Below are 16967 nucleotides of genomic sequence, written 5' to 3'. Positions count from 1 at the left end.
AAGAAGTGAGGTTCTTACCCACGAAAGCTTATGCTCCCAATACTTCTGTTAGTCTCAAAGGTGCCACAGGACCCTCTGTTGCTTTTTACAAGATAGGCAAAGTATTCTACATTTTCCAGTTCTTCTTTATCAAATGTAGATCTTCCTTGCTAGGTCTGATGACTGACTGGGGACTGACTGGTAGAGAACTTTTGTTTTCCCGACGTTCAGAGTTAGAGCTAGGCTTTTACAAGCTTCAGGGAAGCAATTAAGGGCTGTTTGTAGATCCTCCTTTGAGTGTGCAACTACAGCACAATCATCTGCATACTGGAGTTCGGTTATTGTTGCCGATATTACTTTATTCTGGCACGGACATGAGAAAGGTTGAAGACGTTGCCGTCAATCTGATATTGGATGCCAATGCCCTTTGGTAGACGGTCTTGGGTTAATGTTTTCATAGCTTCTAAGAAAATGGAGAAAAAGATGGATGCCAGTACACAACCTTGTTTTATGCCAGTTCGACTGACAAAGGCCGCAGAGGTAGAGCCATTGTACAGGATGGAGGCAGTCATCTGGCCTGGAGGAGTCTTACAATGGTGATAAATTTGCCTAGGCAGCCAAACTTTGACATGATTTTCCACAGAGCCTTGCAGCTGACAGAGTCGAAGGCTTTGGTCAGATCGATAAAGGCCATATACAGCTCTTGGTGTTGTTCTTGATTTTCGCAGCCAGGCAGATCCAGGAAAAATATCACATTGGTGGTGCCTTGTGATGTTCTGAAGCCACACTAGGACTCTGGAAGTACTTCCTCTGCAAGAGGGAGCAGACAATTCAGTAAGATTCTAGCAAGAATCTTCCCAGTGATGGAGAAGAGGGCAATGCCTCCATAGTTGCCACAGTCAGCCCTGTCTCCCTTTTTGAAAATGGTGACAATGTTAGCATTACTTAAGTCAGCAGGGATTTCTCTGGTGCACCAGATTTTGAGAAGCAACAAGTGAATCTTGTTAGTCAATGTTTCTTCCCCAACTTTCAATACTTCAGCTGGTATGCCATCAAGGCCGGGTGCTTTATTGTTTATTTGTTTAATTGCTTTGCAGACCTCTTCAGGTGTTGGTGGGTTGGCAAGAGTTTCCCAGATTGGGTGCTGAGGGATGGAGTCAATGGTGTCGCCAGTCACAGTGAATTCTCAACGTAGAAACTTTTGGTAGTGTTCCTTCCAGCGTTCTTTGATTGATCTGTTATCTTTAAGAAGGTACTACCATCTTCAGTTCTCAGAGATGTGAGGCCACATGAGCTTGGTCCGTACAGGGTCTCTGTCTCACAAAAAAAAGCTCTGCATATCATGACTGTCAGCGAATATTTAGATTTCTTTTGCTTTGTCCTCCCACCATTTGTTTTTAATTTCTTGGATCTTCCTTTGAACTTCAGCTATGAGCTGATAGAAAGAGCTCTGCTTTTGACTGGATAGTGGTTGCATCCCAGACTGATATGGTGAACAGTTCTCCGCAAAGCACTCTAGACAATACAGAATGCAACGAAGGCATCACAGAAAGTTCCCTTGACCTCACATGTACCATTGTGCCCAACCAGAAAGGGTTCTTGGCTGCCCAGAAGAATTATGACACAGCAGATTCAGAGATTACACAAGAACCCCCTGTAGATAGCCAGACTGAAACTGCTGTGGAGGAGAGCTCTACGAGCAGCCAGCCTGATGATAATGCAGAGTGGAGTTCTACCAGTATTATGTGCTGTATTACAATACAATGGTATAGGAGGATTTAAACTACTTCCCCCCCCCCCCAAGTAATAGCTGTCTGCCACCATGTTGAGTGGAGGTAGAAGTGTCTCTCCACCTACTTGGCTGAGGGGCTGACAAACGTTTGAGGGGGGGGAGGAGGGAGATGACGAGAGGAAATGTTCAAGGAACTACTGACTGCATCCCGACAGAGCCATGAAGGCAGAAGGGTGGAGAAATGGTTTCCTGGAGCAATCACAAAGACTAGAAAGGAACCTCATTGTCCTGGAAAGGGACATGATGCAGACAATGCAGAGGTGAAGAGCTGTAATGAGCTACAAAGGTCAAGCACTGCACCCCAACTTTGCACTGTACTGATAAGCCTTGTGATCATACTATATTGGGACATCCATTTTAATTAACCTAATTACAGACCATTCCACAGATCTTAAGTTTATATGACATTCCTGTAATTTGTTACCTATGGTATTTGTTTAAAAAAAAAGTTAATACAACTCCATTGAAAAATTTCATTGAGGAACATTCTGCTCCCCATCCCCCAATAGAATTAATTCCTTATAAAACCAACACACAAACATTTTGGTCATTTCCTTGGTTGCAGTACATTAATTATCCGCAGCTAACCCCTGGTCCCAAATAAGAACACAATGCATTCCTGACTGCTTGGGACATTTTTTTAAGACACACTCTCCAGCTGCCCATAAGGTCCAAGAAGTCTGTCCACCTCCTGCTTCCACCCACCACTGTTCAGGCTCTCTCGATTCCTCTCACAGATATGAGAAATACAGCAAGCACGTATCACATGAGTCACATAAATGATGATAAACCTCCAAACTTGTCACAAGGCACCACTACCTTTCCTTGTCTTCCCAACATACACCCTCCACTGGCATCCTGGAACTACTCAGGATATAGTTAATCCACTCCTTTCCTTTGGTCAAGTGTCCAGTGACAGGTTTCAAAAGCAAGGGAAGCAGAGGATAAGCTGGGTCTCCCAGAATCAATGGAGAATAAGTCTTTTAATGTCCAAAGTGGTCTGGGAAGCAAAAATTCCCTTGATTATTTCCAGCAAACAGGCGTGAGTTTCTAAAGATCCGGTCATTGTGGATCTTTCCAGATCACGCACATTAATACTGGTGAACCTTCCACAGTGAGCAACCAGGCCTGGCAGCACCATGGAGAAATAGCCCTTCTTAAGGTGTTCAGCTTAATGTTGGGGAGAGGGAAGTGTGTGGAAAGAATAGGCATGTGAGGCCCATCAATAGCCACTACAGAGTTCAGGAACTCTTTCTGTGAAAAACCACCAATCACCTGTGTATTGCCAAGCTTTATGACTTGGAAATGCTCTTAATAGCCCTGGAAACCATCATGACAACACCCCTAGCAGCTGATCTACCAACACCAGACTGGTTAGCTACTGACGAGTAGCAATTGAGGGTGGTGAGCTTCCAGATGCTGAGGGAAACTCTTATGTTGATGTTCTGCTGCAGCTCCTGAGTGAGTTCCACACAAAAGCAGTCTTCCACATCTTGAAATTCTGCAGCAACTGCTGGATGTCCTAGTTCTTCATCACTAGTCTGTCTGACCAGTCAGTGCTAGTTGGCCAAGCCCAGAAGAGGTGTTCCACTGAGTAAAGCTGCTCCAATTAAATGCCCTGCTTAATTTCATCTTCCTGCTTCTCCTCCACCTGTAGCCATATCACATCATTCAAAGCCCTTCAAAGCTGCCAAGCCAAATATATCCAGCTGCATGACTGCCAATTCTGGTGCATCATCCTGTTTCTATTAATGACTCATAATCACAGTGATCAGTATTTCATCTTCCATGCTGCCTGATAACAGTTTGAAAATGGCATTGGCAAAATAGTTAGATGATGGAATGCCAGGAGAGGAATAATAATTTTGTTAGTTTGACCCCATGCCCCATATTTCCTGCAGGTTCTGGTGGGCATTCCACCATGTACTGCAAGAAAAATCCCAGTGCACAGACCTGAGCAGCAGAATACTGCACCACAACGGTGCAGCATTCTAAGCGATAATCAGAACAAATGCAGAGGTTTATGGACACAATAATAAACAAGGAAAGTACCTTAAGTCGGTATAACAAAAGTGTGGATGCACTTCAAATCAATATAGTTAATTTGCTGCACTTACAGCAAAAAAACTAATCCAATATAACATCCTCATGTAGACAATCATTTAATTATAAATAATCAAGCCTAGAAGTTACAAAAGCATGAATCATCATAGCCAGATCTGTGACCAATAGAAGGGAAGACAAGCCATAGGTAAGGTTGCGAGTATGTCACAGAGGTCGCGGAAGTCACAGATTCCGTGAGTTCCATGACCTCTGTAACACTGGGGCCCCGCACCTCCTCAGCTGCCACGGGTAGTGGGAGACCCGCCATTGGGCAGGGGTGGGAGGGTTCCAGCTCTCTGCCGCTGTATGCAGTGGGGCAGGGTGCTAGACCGTCCTCCCCCGCATTTTGTCAGGGATATTTTTTGTAAAAGTCAGGGACAGGTCAAGGCTTTTGTGAACTTTTGGTCCTTGCCCATGACCCATCCATGACTTTTAATAAAAATATCCATGACAAAATTGTAGCCTTAATCATAAGCAAAAGTGGGTGTTTTTTGTTGCTATGACAATATGACATTCGATATTTAGATGACACTTAAACAAGATTTTAAAATTGATATTTTTATTAATATGAAAGTTGCCGTTTCAACCTGCCTCCTCAAAAAAGTTTGGAATCTGAGACCACACAAGATATGTGAAATTTCGTTTGTTATAGTGGTCTCAGTCCCAGCAAATGGAGACCATGAATGGCACCTAAACTGATTTTTCTTAAGAGTCCTCTTTGTCACAGACAGTCCAGTGCTGTTTTGTGGATAAACTGGGCTCCCCAACAAGTTAAGAGCCCATCATAATTATTATTTACTCATGAAAAATTTCAGATCAACCTTACTGGATAGTTTAGGCCTGCCACTATCACTTCAAAGAATTTACAGTCTGAAGGAGGATGCTGGACAAAGAGTCAGGCCAGTAGATAGCTACTGGTCACCACAATCCAAGCTTTACGTATACATAACTGGACATACTGGTAATGAAAACATGCCAATGCATTAGACCCAGACTCAATATCCTGGGGCTTAGAATGCAAAGTTATCTAATTGCAACAAAATTGGCAGGCTCAAGGTAATGACTTAGTTCACTGAGGATCTGAAGGAATACGGTCAACTTAATGAGCTTACCCATAATGTGGATTAATTGCAGAGCTGGGAAAAGAACTCTTGGCTCAATTTATTACCCAGCTGTGAGATTCCAAGAAGACAGCACCCTTCTCACTGTCAGGTATCCTCTCATCTGCGCCAACCAATTGTTTAGGCACTGATGGACAGAGCCATAGCCAGACTCGCCGCCACCTTCATGAGAAGTACAGGATGCCAAGTCAGACTGAAAAGAAGAGGCCTAAGCTACACTGCCAACAAAATAACAAACAAGAATTTATCATAGCATGTTGCAAGTCGGCAGCACATAAAACACTTCTTGGCTGACAACATGAATGTTGTAAATGAAGGATCGCCATACAAAAAGACACCAAAGATGTTCTATGTGCTGTTGTGCTCCGAAAAGCGACTGTGCAAAACATACCATAATCAGATTTTTTGGTGGGGTGCATTGTCAGAGTTCTACCTGTTGATTTCATTAATAATGATAAGGATTTACTGCATTTACACTCATGTCTGCTCTGCAGAGCCAACACAACTCAGGTAGGCTATATTTTATTCCAGCTCTGTATCAACGGAATTGTTAATTAATGTTCTATCAATTAAACCTGTACAACTTAACATAATAGAGTTGCACAGGTATAAAGGAAGGCACAAACTGTCCTGCAGAACTTTTAACTGGTATTGTTGTGTGCAACAATTAAAGATCCCAGTCTGACATTCAGATCCCAGGCTGAATCTGCAGTGCTGGCATTTTTCTGCCAACTGAGCGCATCTGATACGAAAGTAATTTAGAAACAAACATGAAAAACAACAGAAACAACAGGGATTACAAAGCACAAAAAACATGCACTTGAGCCTGCTTTGTGAGAGAAGACATCAGACACTATTCTGAGCTTTAAAGGATGCTCCTGTATTTCCTTAATGGCCTTCCTCTGAGCAGATCCTTCGGGATAGGGAGGGAGGGAAAGTACTAGCCTTGCTGGGGGTATTATGACAAAAACAGCAAAACTGAGACAATATAAGTAGACCCTGCGCAGATACAAATGTATATCTGCTGAGGCAGATATATATCGGTATCCACGAAACCGCAGGGCTCTCCCGAGAACCACAGGGGCGAAACGAGTAGAACATGGGGCCACTGCTCCCCAGAGCACGGCTATACCTATCCCAGCCCTGTCCTCCAGCGTGGCTGTACAGATCCCAGACAGGAGATGCAGTCACGCAGAAAGCTGCATGGAAGGGATGAGGTCAAGACGTGGGGCAGTACAGCCGCACAGGAGGAGCTGCCGGCATGAGGTGCTGGCTCCTGGAAGTGGCGGCCCCACGTTCTACTCCTTTCACCGCTGCAGTTCCGAGGAGAGCCGTGTGGTTCCGCAGATACCGATTTATATCCACGGATATAAATTGGTATCTGCACAGGGCCTTAAATATCAGTCTTACATGTGACTACATATCAGAGTCTTACAGCCACTCTTGTCCCTTTACATGGAGGAGCCTCATTCTGAAAATAACTGGGTTTGGGTGGAGGAGAGACAAAGTTCTTTTCTCCCTGGCCTGTAGGTTCAATCCTGAAAAACAGATCATCCATCAACACTTTGTCCAAAGAGTTACCATACTTAAAGGACAATCTCTGGGAGGTGACCATCAAGTTATTCTTAAAAATATTTCATAAGATACCCTTAGGAATACCCAAGTTTATGTCTACACTGCAATTAAAACACCCATGGCTGGCCTGTGCCAGCTGACTTGGGTTTGCAGGTCTCAGGCTAAGGGGCTATTTAATTGCAGTAGATGTTTGGGCTCAGGCAGCAGCTGGAGCTCTAGGATCCTCCCACCTTGCAGGATCCTAGAGTTTGGGCTCCAGCCTGAGCCTGACTGTCAACACCACAATTAAACAGCTCCTTAGCCCAAGCCCCGCAAGCCCGAGCCAGCTGGCTTGGGCCAGCCACAGGTTTAAACTACAGTGTAGACATACCCTAAGACAACATTTTTGCCTTGTAGGGGAGCTCTATTAAAACAGGTGCAGATGAAAAGTCACTCAAACAACTGTAGGGCCTATGGGGCTATAACTAAAAGAGAGGCTGCAGAAAGGAATTTGAATTACACCATAGATGATACAGAAAAGACAGGTAAGTGCAGAAATGGGGCAACCTGAAAGAAGGAATATTTCCCAGAAGCCAGTTTTTGTAACCACATTTTATCCGGAATTGGGTTGTACAGACAACTGTCTTGGAAGGAACCCCCGAAACACTTGTAAACTCTCTTTAGAGTTTGACATTTATTCAACCAGCCCCAAAATATTAGCATCTACCTGAGCAGTATAAGAACCGTAATAACGTGGACTTTGAGGTGGAAAAAAAGCTGCTTGAAGCATTTAAAGGAGTTTTGTTTCTTAATCAAAAGAGTTCATTTCCTATTCGAAGTGTTCTGAATAGAATAGTGAACAGGGGGAAAACTTGGAGCCCTGCACATAAGAGTCGCTTTTATGTTTAGCCAGAAATAGTCCTCTAAGCTCCAGAGGTGTGTTTTAGATTTTAAGTGTAATAGAAGAGATAGTATCTTCAGAAGTCTCAAGAGATTCTCCTCTCTTCAGGGTTATCAGTGACGCTATCATTTATATCTACTGTGTCCACATAAGGATATGGATCTATCTGGAAAGGAAAGCTCCTTTTCTCCACCCTGAGAGACACAATAAAAGTCAGTCTCAAGAGACAAAGCCTGGCTTAGCACTTTGCCATGTACACAGGATCAAAGCTACAGAGGAAGAGGGATTTGGAGGAATACCACCATTAAAATGGACACACCTTTAAAAAGGGCCACCCGATATCAACCCAGCAAGTTGTTCCTGCAGGATCTACAGAGACCAGCAGGGCATATGAATCAGTGGAGTTAGCCAAAACAGGACATACTTTAAGCACAAAGCACCAGCAAAGCTATAATAAGGACAGCTGCACAAGAAGCACCAACACAAATGGTTCTTATCCTTTAGGCACTACTGTAATGCAAATGATGACAGAAAATATGGTCACACATCCTTGCACGAGCAGTACAACAAGCCAGTGGCAGATTAGCCACTGGGTCAATGGGGCCCATCCCCATGGGCCCCAGCCAATTGGGGGACCCTGGAAAAATCGGAACCCCCATGCCCCGACGCGCTCCGCCCACACAACGCCCCAGCCAGGAAGCGGGGTCGGGGCACGGGGACTTGCCCTGCTCTGGTCTGCGCTGTAGTCAGGGAGCAGGGTCGGGGTGCGGGGGCTTGCCCAGGCCGGGTGGAGAGGGTAAGTCCCCGTGCCCCAACCCACTCCCCGACAGGAGCACCGGGGTCGAGGGGACGACTGCAGGTGTAAGGGGTGGGGAGAGGCCCCCACAAAACCCTAATCCGCCCCTGCACCAAGCAGCTTTGAAAAAAATGGCAACAATCACATCTGAAAGAGGCCCTTTCGGAAAAGCATGCCACTCCCTCCTAGAGCCACTGCTCCTATTACAGAGCCAACACAGTGACTGCTAAGCATAAAATGTCCTTTGGCTGTTGGCCAATGGATTACTCTTCCATAATGTACTGCCATGAAATCCAGGAACCTATTCATCCCAACAGTGAGATACCACAACCTGAAGGACCAATTCTGCTGGGGAGATTCCAGCAAACAAGCTGGACCTCTTTAGAGATCTGAGGGGCAGAAGAAGAATAAAAGAAGAAACTTCACTATAACGTACCTAAAACTATCTAACCTAGGAAGAAAGGAAAGGACTGAGCAGACAAGTAACCAACACAAAAAGTTTAAAAAATTAAGTTGAGCCTACCCTCCAAAAGAAGAGGGCCTCAATCTGGTGAGAGACAAAAAACACTGAGCAGGACATGCCAGAGAGCCCCCTTTAAAGGAAAGTGATATCATAAGAGTTTGTAACTTCTTTCCTGCTTCCATCTGCAAGCAGAATTAATATAATGTTTTGCAATTGCTTGATAACCTTTTCTTTAATGTTTCTCTTCCCCTTTATGATAAATTGAATATTGTTCTATACAACTGATTGTTCTACAAAATGTTACAATCCATTCCACAGATTTAAGTAAAATACAGGTACAAGCATTATGCCAATTGAACAGGCTGAAGCTCTTAAAAAGGGAAGGTTGGTAACTATGCCCAAACTGTGCAACGACTGCCAATATTCCAAGAGATATTATGCAGGTAGTGTCTCACTTACACCAGCAGTAATGTGGACTATTTGGTCAGTACAATCATTTACTTAAATTCCCCAACCTGCTAAAACTATTTGCATCAACACCGAGGTCCAAAGACATTTGTAAAATTGCTTTATCTGAAACACAAACTGCTGCTAACACTCTGCTTGTTTTTGCAGAAGTCAAAGTTGGCTACATCATTCTTGTTTCCATTTCACCTCTGAAGATGTCTGAAGAGTAAATTCGATAAGACTTTCCAACATAAATCAGTTACCATAATATTACAATTTTATTTGCATATGTGAAACAATGGATATAAGGTAAGACACGAAATTTTCTTCCATTCACTGTCTGCAACTGCTACTACAGTAAAATTGCAAGAAATAAGCAGTTCCTTAATGATTTAATATTTCATTGTTCTGTTCAATCCTTTAAGAAAGGATGAGACTGTAAAAGGACAGCCTGATAAATATTAGATTTGCAGGTTTACTGAAGCAGGTTCCTCCACAATTCTTGTGTTTAATATGTCCAGGATTTGAAAGAGTAGGAAAAGGGGAGATTTCATTTGAGCCTTTTAGTTACTGTATATTACCTTTGGTTTACATGTACTTGCATATCTCTATTGTTCCCTTTCAATTTATGCTCGGGTCTTCCCCTGCTCAAGGTTTATGCTTGCATCCTTCTATTTAACCATCACCACTTGTTTTTAAGCATAACAGGCATTTCCTGCATTTAAGCACACATATTCACCCAGTCCCAAAGCAGTTTAGAAACAGACACTTTTGGCATGAACATTAATTTTGAACCACCATTGTGTCTAAGCATTTTTCTTCCCTTTTCTAACAAAACAAGCAACAAACAACTGGCTAGAAAAACGGGATCAAGATCAATTTTACATGGTTGCTACCAATGCTGGTGTACCAGAGTTCATGGAAAACATAAGAAGATACCTGGAAAAAGCTACTTCCATCATGCCGTACACAATTTAACCCATTATAGCTTCACATCCTGCTCCTTTACTAAAAGATTGCCTTCTACTGCACCAACAATGCTCATTAAAACAAATTAAAGCTGCAATTTTCAAATGTGTGAAACTAAAATCAGATTCCTAATCCCTAATTCTAGGCCCCGAGGTTTGGAAATTACAACCAAAGTGTTGAAAATGGACACAATATGCAGCTGGTTTTTCATTTTTGTTTCCACAATAGCTTATTTCCAGGCCTCAACCAAACTCCCATAAACTATTTGAGTTTTACATTCTGAAGCTATTTTCTTTGTGCAGTTGTCTAATCTGGTCACAAATACAAAGTGCAAACTCTACTGGAAGAGGGTACAGCTTCAGTTACCACAGGTAAATTAAATATTTCAGAAGTTTAAAATTCAGCCAAAAAAATGGAAACTTCTTTGTTCCCTTGAAGAAAGCAGCAATACTATGTAACATGCTAACCTAGCATTGCTGTTTCTGTGGGCCACAGTGAAATGAAGATTGACAATGGTATTAGTATAATAATCAAATCATATGTCTGAGACAAAGTTCATGTTCCCTCCACTGTTGCCTACAGTACATTTTCCATTATTTTGGCCAGCCTAATTTTAAAAATCACAACTGATGAAACTTCCATAACTGCCAGAATATTTAAGAGAAAGTATATGTATGCATTATATTTTATGCCTTATTCAAACTAAGGCTGACAAAGCCTAAAGATCAATCTCAAACAAACTAGCCAAACACCCTGGTCACAGGCAAACTGGCTGTTTAAGGAGTCCTGGGTTCAGTCTCACCTGTAATAAGTTTACCACTCAGTACAGGAGTCACATGATACAAGCATGTGACTAGGAAACAAGCCAGTTGGAAGATATAAAGACACCCTGGGTTCAGTCAGAAGAAAGACTTAAAGGAGCAGGAAGACTGTGTAAGCTACTTCACAGACTCACTCCTTAGAAGGCCTGAGGAGGATAAACCTGAAGGAAACAGGAGCCAACTAAAAAGGGCTGGGTGGAAAATGTAAGTTGTTTTGAAATCTATGTTAATAAACCAGACTTCAAAAAGGGGAGGGAGAATTAATGAGAAAACACCCAGAAGTCTCCTTAATTGGGGGAAAAAAGGGAGACTGAGGCAATGGAGGCACCTAAGGCCAGACCAGGTGAGCTCCTGCTACTACTCCCCTACTCTTCCATGCTTTTATCCAAGCCTTAGCCTAAAATATTTTAAGTTTTGAATCTATTAACTGTGTTTTGATAGCCAAACCTAGTCATTTGTTAGTGGTCAGGTTTCTATTCAGAACTTTTCATAATACCATACTTCACCTCCCCAAATTCCAACTGCAATTTGAACCTTCCCACTGATCAAACAACATCCCTGTGGCAACTGCAGCACTTTTTAACATGGAAAGGTAATAGGAGGTTTAAGCTTCTTTGAGTGATAATTAGCAACTGAAAATTAGGAGAGCCATCACCATTGAATCAGCTAGCTCTCCACAGACCACCAGCAAGTGCTATGCAAACTATTTGCGATCTCTGGATCATAATTTGGATCACTGACAAACCAAAAAGCCCTGTAAGACTAGGATTAAGGCAAATCATTTATGAGGGTCTCTTGAAAAGATGTTAAATTTAAGAAGAATATTGCTATGCAACTTAATTTGAGCAATTAGAAAAGTCAGTTATATTGTTCAAAGATTAAACAATTGTTTATACTGCAGAAAGAACACATACCATTTGACAGCCAAGTTTTGCACCTCGCCATTCTTATCTTCTAGTAACTTCAGAATCATCTTCACGACCTTCCTTTCACTGTCATCATCCAACTTGATGGAATCCTTCTGTAGTTCAGTCATCAAGTCATTTGTAGCCATAAACCTATCCAAAAGAATATCCAAACCATTAAAGCTAAACAGATATGGACTATTCACAATGTGCTACAACCCAAGCTCATCAGTTTCAGTCATGCATGATCAAATTTAGTATTAACATTTAATGCTATCACTATTCTGGGGTAAAAAGCACCAGTTTTGATTATTTTAGTCTCATAATATAACAAATTGACACAAGAAAAGCTTCTTACAACATTTCTAACAGCAGCAATAATCTTTCATTTATCTTGTAATCTCTCCTCAAGAACAAAAGCAATCACAAACTTAATTTACTTCTACTGTTTATACACTATGTTAAAGTAAAGGTCTGAATAACTATCCAAAATGGAATTAAAAGGAAGAATGGAAACAGAAATCTATCAGGGTTTAAAACAATACTTTCAATTGCTGCAAACAGATTTTGTAAAAGCAAACTTTTATAAACATAAAACCAATAGAAGTGTAGTGACAAATCTTTATTTTAGAAAGTATCCTTGAAAGAGTTTCTTCAAGCTGCATGTGGCAAGTTGCTGGATATGTCATGGGATCCTGCAGAACCAGGGAAAGACCTGTCGGGAGCCAACTTTCATGTGAAGAAAGCCAAGGCAGGAACTGAGTGAAGGAAATGGAAAAGTAGGAAGGGAGTAAGGACATGGAGAAGGCAGCTGCTGACCAGGGGTATGTCTATGCTACAGCAGCGCAGCTATGGCACTGTACTGCCACAGGGTAGATGCTTCCTAAATCAACAGAAGGGATTTTTCCATCCATGTAGTTAATCCACCTCTCTAAGGGACAGCAGCTAGGTCGACAGAAGAATTCTTCTGTCGACCTAGCTGCAGCTCAACTAGGGGTTAGTTAGGTCGGTCTAATTGTGCCACTCAGGGCACAAGATTTTTCCAGAGCCCTGAGTGACATAGTTGGTTAATCTAATTTTCCAGCATAGACCAGGCTTAAGATAGTCAAGTGAACTGTACACGGGTTCTCACTCCCTTTCTACATCTTTCCCCTAAGCCCTCTTAACACCTATTTGGGGTTGCTTTTCTGATCAGCAGCTCCCATTTATCAGCCCTATTTCAGCTCCAAGTTCTATAGACTCCCTCAGCACCTGTCCCCAGTAGCTTCCCAATGCTCAACTCATCTTGCACTTCAACAGTGCATCAGCAGCTTTGACTCCCAGCTGCAAAAAAGTTCATCTTCACCACAGCTGTCATCCCACACTTCCTGGGGAACATAATCTGCCTACTACAGCATGGGCTGCACCCAGGAGCTCCAAATTCCAAAAAGAGCATTTTGAGATCAAAACACAACAAATGACAGTATCAGAAAGGAGCTGAAGAAGAGCTCTGTGTAAACTTGAAAGCTTGTCTCTCTCTCTCTCCCCAACAGAAGGTGATCCAAAAAGAGATATTACCTCACCCGCCTTATCTCCCTAGTAGTGAAACATGTGAAGTTTAGGACCAAATCTTGTTTGGACAGTTAAAGCAAATGGCTACAAAATACTATTAATGTAACAAGTAAGCAATCTAATGTACTTAATTCTGCCCTTAGTAACAGAAAGAGTGCATCTCCACCATCTCTCTTTAAAGTATGGTTTAAGTATTACTAAAAACAATCTAAAGCAGTGGGGGACTTAAGAAACAGATTCTTAATGCAAGAGTCCATTCAATATGCAAATACATATTCCAAATATTTGACTGGATTCACAATGCATAAAACTGAATTATGAAAAACTGTTAGTACTTAACAAGTCACTTTGCAAACCTCAATTCTTAATCATATCTTTTATGGTTTGGGAATTCAAAGTGTTTAATCCATGCTAAACAACAGTCCAAAACTATTTTTCAATGTAGACAGAAGTATAAAATATATAAAAATACTTAGAACAAATAAATTTCTGCTGTTTGTGTTCATAAACTGTCAAAGAAACTTTAAACTCATTTGGCCGGAAAAATGCGCTTTCTGGGCTAATATTGTATGTCATTTTTCACACAGGCCATTTTTTTTTGTGAAAACTTTAAATCCATTAAAACCAGTAAGTATGGAGGTAACTAAGTATTTCTTTAGAAGCTACCTCACCAATGCAAAATATAAAATATTTAATTGCATGAAAAAAATTAATTTGGAAAAGCTTTAACTTAAACAGTTCTTAACATGAAGAAACAAGATTTAACAGAAAACATTTGAAACACCATTTTCAATGTTAGATTGTACTGTTACAATCATTTAGAAAAGAAAGAATATTAAACATAACATCACTCCTCTGATTTGTAGAGGTATAGCTTTATTCTTAAAATAACATCCTACGACAGTTTATCTAATCAGGCAAAAGACTCACCTGAACAATCTGAACACTAAGTATCAATAGTTAAATCTAATAAAGTTTGTCTCTAAATGCTATGACTGCTTTGTATCAAGTGCACAAAATTATATATACTGTAAATTGAAAACCAGAGCTCACCTACCATCTTTATTACACAAAGACCTTTGAAATAATTTAATTAAATGATCTTTGAAATAGCTTTATTTGGATGTATTTATTCCCTCAGTGATTGCAACCTAAGCATTTGTACCACTGTGGTAGTGCATGAGAGCCAGGAATCAGCCTTACCAGAAAATTCCTATTAACAAAAATAAGTAATTAATCTACTGTCCATGTTGAGTTAAATGCAAATGTACCATGTATACAAGATGTAAATTAGATTTAACTTTGATTTTCTAAGGTATTTAATTTAAAAAAAAAATTCCTTGCTTGTATTATCACAGGGATAGTAGCCATGTTAGTCTGTAGCCAAAAAAACGAGGAGTCCAGTAGCACCTTAAAGACTAACAGATTTATTTGGGCCTAAGTTTTCGTGCGTAAAAAAAACACTTCTTCAGATGTCTGTAGTGGGTTTTTTATGCACGAAAACTTAGGCCCAAATAACTTTTTTAATGGTTTTTAACCTGATGCATTCAGTAGTTGACACATTTAGCCTCCCACTGCTGGTTCAAGAAATGTTTATTTTTAAAAAATTAGTGTGGAGACAAAACCTCAACTTTTGTTTTCTACAATATATTTATAATGAAACAAATCAAATATTTTATGTCATTCCAGTGTCATTGTGAAAATTGTCATTTCACTGTCAGCTATTCAAAGTTTATATGCACAACTTCTTTAATCTACACTGATGTACAACTATGATTACTAGCAAACGGCTATTTGAGTGCACCTAAACAATTCTAGTTCTGCTGTGACAAATCCTAAAATTTAAGTCACTTTCCCCTCCATCAGCTATAATCTTCAATTAGGCTTCCCTTACAAAAACTTTAAGCATGGACTTTCATGGTCGGTTTTGGAGCAAGAAACCCTCTGCCTCCAGAACAGGTGCAACGAGGCCAGTAGGCACCAATGCTTCCCTATCGACTTCAACCCTGCCCTGGTGGGATAACCTCCCTACGCCCATTCAATCCTTGCTCGCCTTTCTAGGGACTACTGGACTGAAATCACACGCAGGTCACCAACTACTGAGGTCAGCCCTTTGTGGCTCCCCACCCCAGGAGGATCTCGGAGCACGGTGCACTCAGCTCTCGTCCCTCCTCTCCCCCCCCCCCCTTCACAGACACCAAAAAGGAGCTGAGCAACTTAGACCAAACTTTCATTGGGCGCCAGAAAACTCGGGGCAAGCCGGGGGTGGGGGTGTTGGAATTTCTCTCTGAGCCCAGACCCCTGCTCACCGCAATGCTGCCAGACAGCGGGGCGGGGGGATGGCGCTCCTACCGCACATCCCTCCTGGCCAGCACCCGCCGCGGCTCTGACAACCGGGCCCTGCCCACGAGTCACAGGCCCCGGGGTCATCGGCCTCCTGCCGCGGGGGCACAACAGCCAGGCCCGGGTTGAGATAAGAGGAGCAGCAGCCGCCTGGCGGGGAGGCTCCCGGGTCGCAGGCGGAGAGCGGGCTCAGAAGACGGGAGAAATGAGGCGCCTGCGGGGGAGCTCAGGGAGGGGAAGGGCCCTGGCGCTCCGCGGGGCCGGCGCTCACCTGAAGTCCTTGTCGCTGGATGTCATTTTCTCCAGCAGGTTGGAGATGTGGTAGGAGGCGCTCGCCATGTTGATGGTCCCGGTGGGGGGCGTCGTCTGGGCCTCGCCGGCTCCACCTCGCCCGCTGCTGGGGACGGCGCTGGCTGGGTGCGGCGGCGGCTGTGTCCGCGGGGGCGGCGCGGAGCGAGAAGGGAGGGGATCAGTGAGGGCGCCGCCGGGAGGGCAGGCTCATCGCCACTTGGTGACACGGGGGGGAGGGAGCGGCCTCGCTCAGGCGAGAGGAGGGGAAAGGAACAGAACCCGAGACGGCCACAGCTCGCGCTTGGGGCGAGGTCAAAGTTCAAGGAAGCTCTCGCGAGCCGCGCGAGCGACGCGATTTTGTAGCCGCTGATTGGCTCAGGCAGGCTCGCGCTGTTCTTCGAGCGATGTCAGAGCGGACGTGGCGCAGAGCGTGCGCGGGACGTTGAGGCAGCGGTTACAGAGGGGAAGAGGCGGAGGAAAGAAGCGTAGGCTTCGAAGACTACGAATCCCTGCATGCAATGCGCCGACGCGCGCGAAGTGGGCTAGGACAATGCACGTTGGGGCTTGTAGTTTTTCTAGAACTGGAGGCGCATTTCATGCTGCGGTGTAGCAGTTGCATTGTGAACTGCTGGCGGAGCATTGCATGCTGGGACTTGTAGTCTCCCACTGGGGTGGGGGCGGGGCGATCATTTCACTGGTTTAGAACATGGATTTGTATTGGGTGTCCATTTATTGTGAAGGCAAACAGGACAGGAGGCAGCTGGGAGAGGAGGCATTAACCAAACCAACAGAGGGTCCTGTGGCATCTTTAAGACTAACAGAAGTATTAGGAGCATAAGCTTTCCTGGGTAAGAACCTCACTTCTAGGGTGACCAGATGTCCCGATTTTATAAGGACAGTCCCGATTTTTGGGTCTTTTTCCTTATATAGG

General features: G+C 43.1%; 1 protein-coding gene across 1 annotated transcript in view; it reads right to left on the bottom strand.

Annotated features, from left to right (window-relative positions):
* CAND1 (cullin associated and neddylation dissociated 1) overlaps positions 1 to 16381 on the bottom strand; it is a 48118-nt gene extending 31737 nt beyond the window's left edge. The window contains exons 1-2 of the mRNA XM_034770902.1: positions 16017 to 16381; positions 11861 to 12004 (exon numbers count right to left, since the gene is read on the bottom strand). Coding sequence (XP_034626793.1) covers positions 11861 to 12004; positions 16017 to 16084 — 212 coding nt within the window. The 5' untranslated portion in view covers positions 16085 to 16381. The remainder of the gene's footprint in view (positions 1 to 11860; positions 12005 to 16016) is intronic.
* Between the last annotated feature and the right edge of the window lie 586 nt (positions 16382 to 16967).

The sequence above is a fragment of the Trachemys scripta genome, chromosome 1 (assembly GCF_013100865.1).
Source record: "Trachemys scripta elegans isolate TJP31775 chromosome 1, CAS_Tse_1.0, whole genome shotgun sequence".
NCBI lineage: Eukaryota > Metazoa > Chordata > Testudines > Emydidae > Trachemys > Trachemys scripta.
Note: the sequence above shows the minus strand (reverse complement) of the source record. Positions and strands in the feature narration are given on the sequence as shown.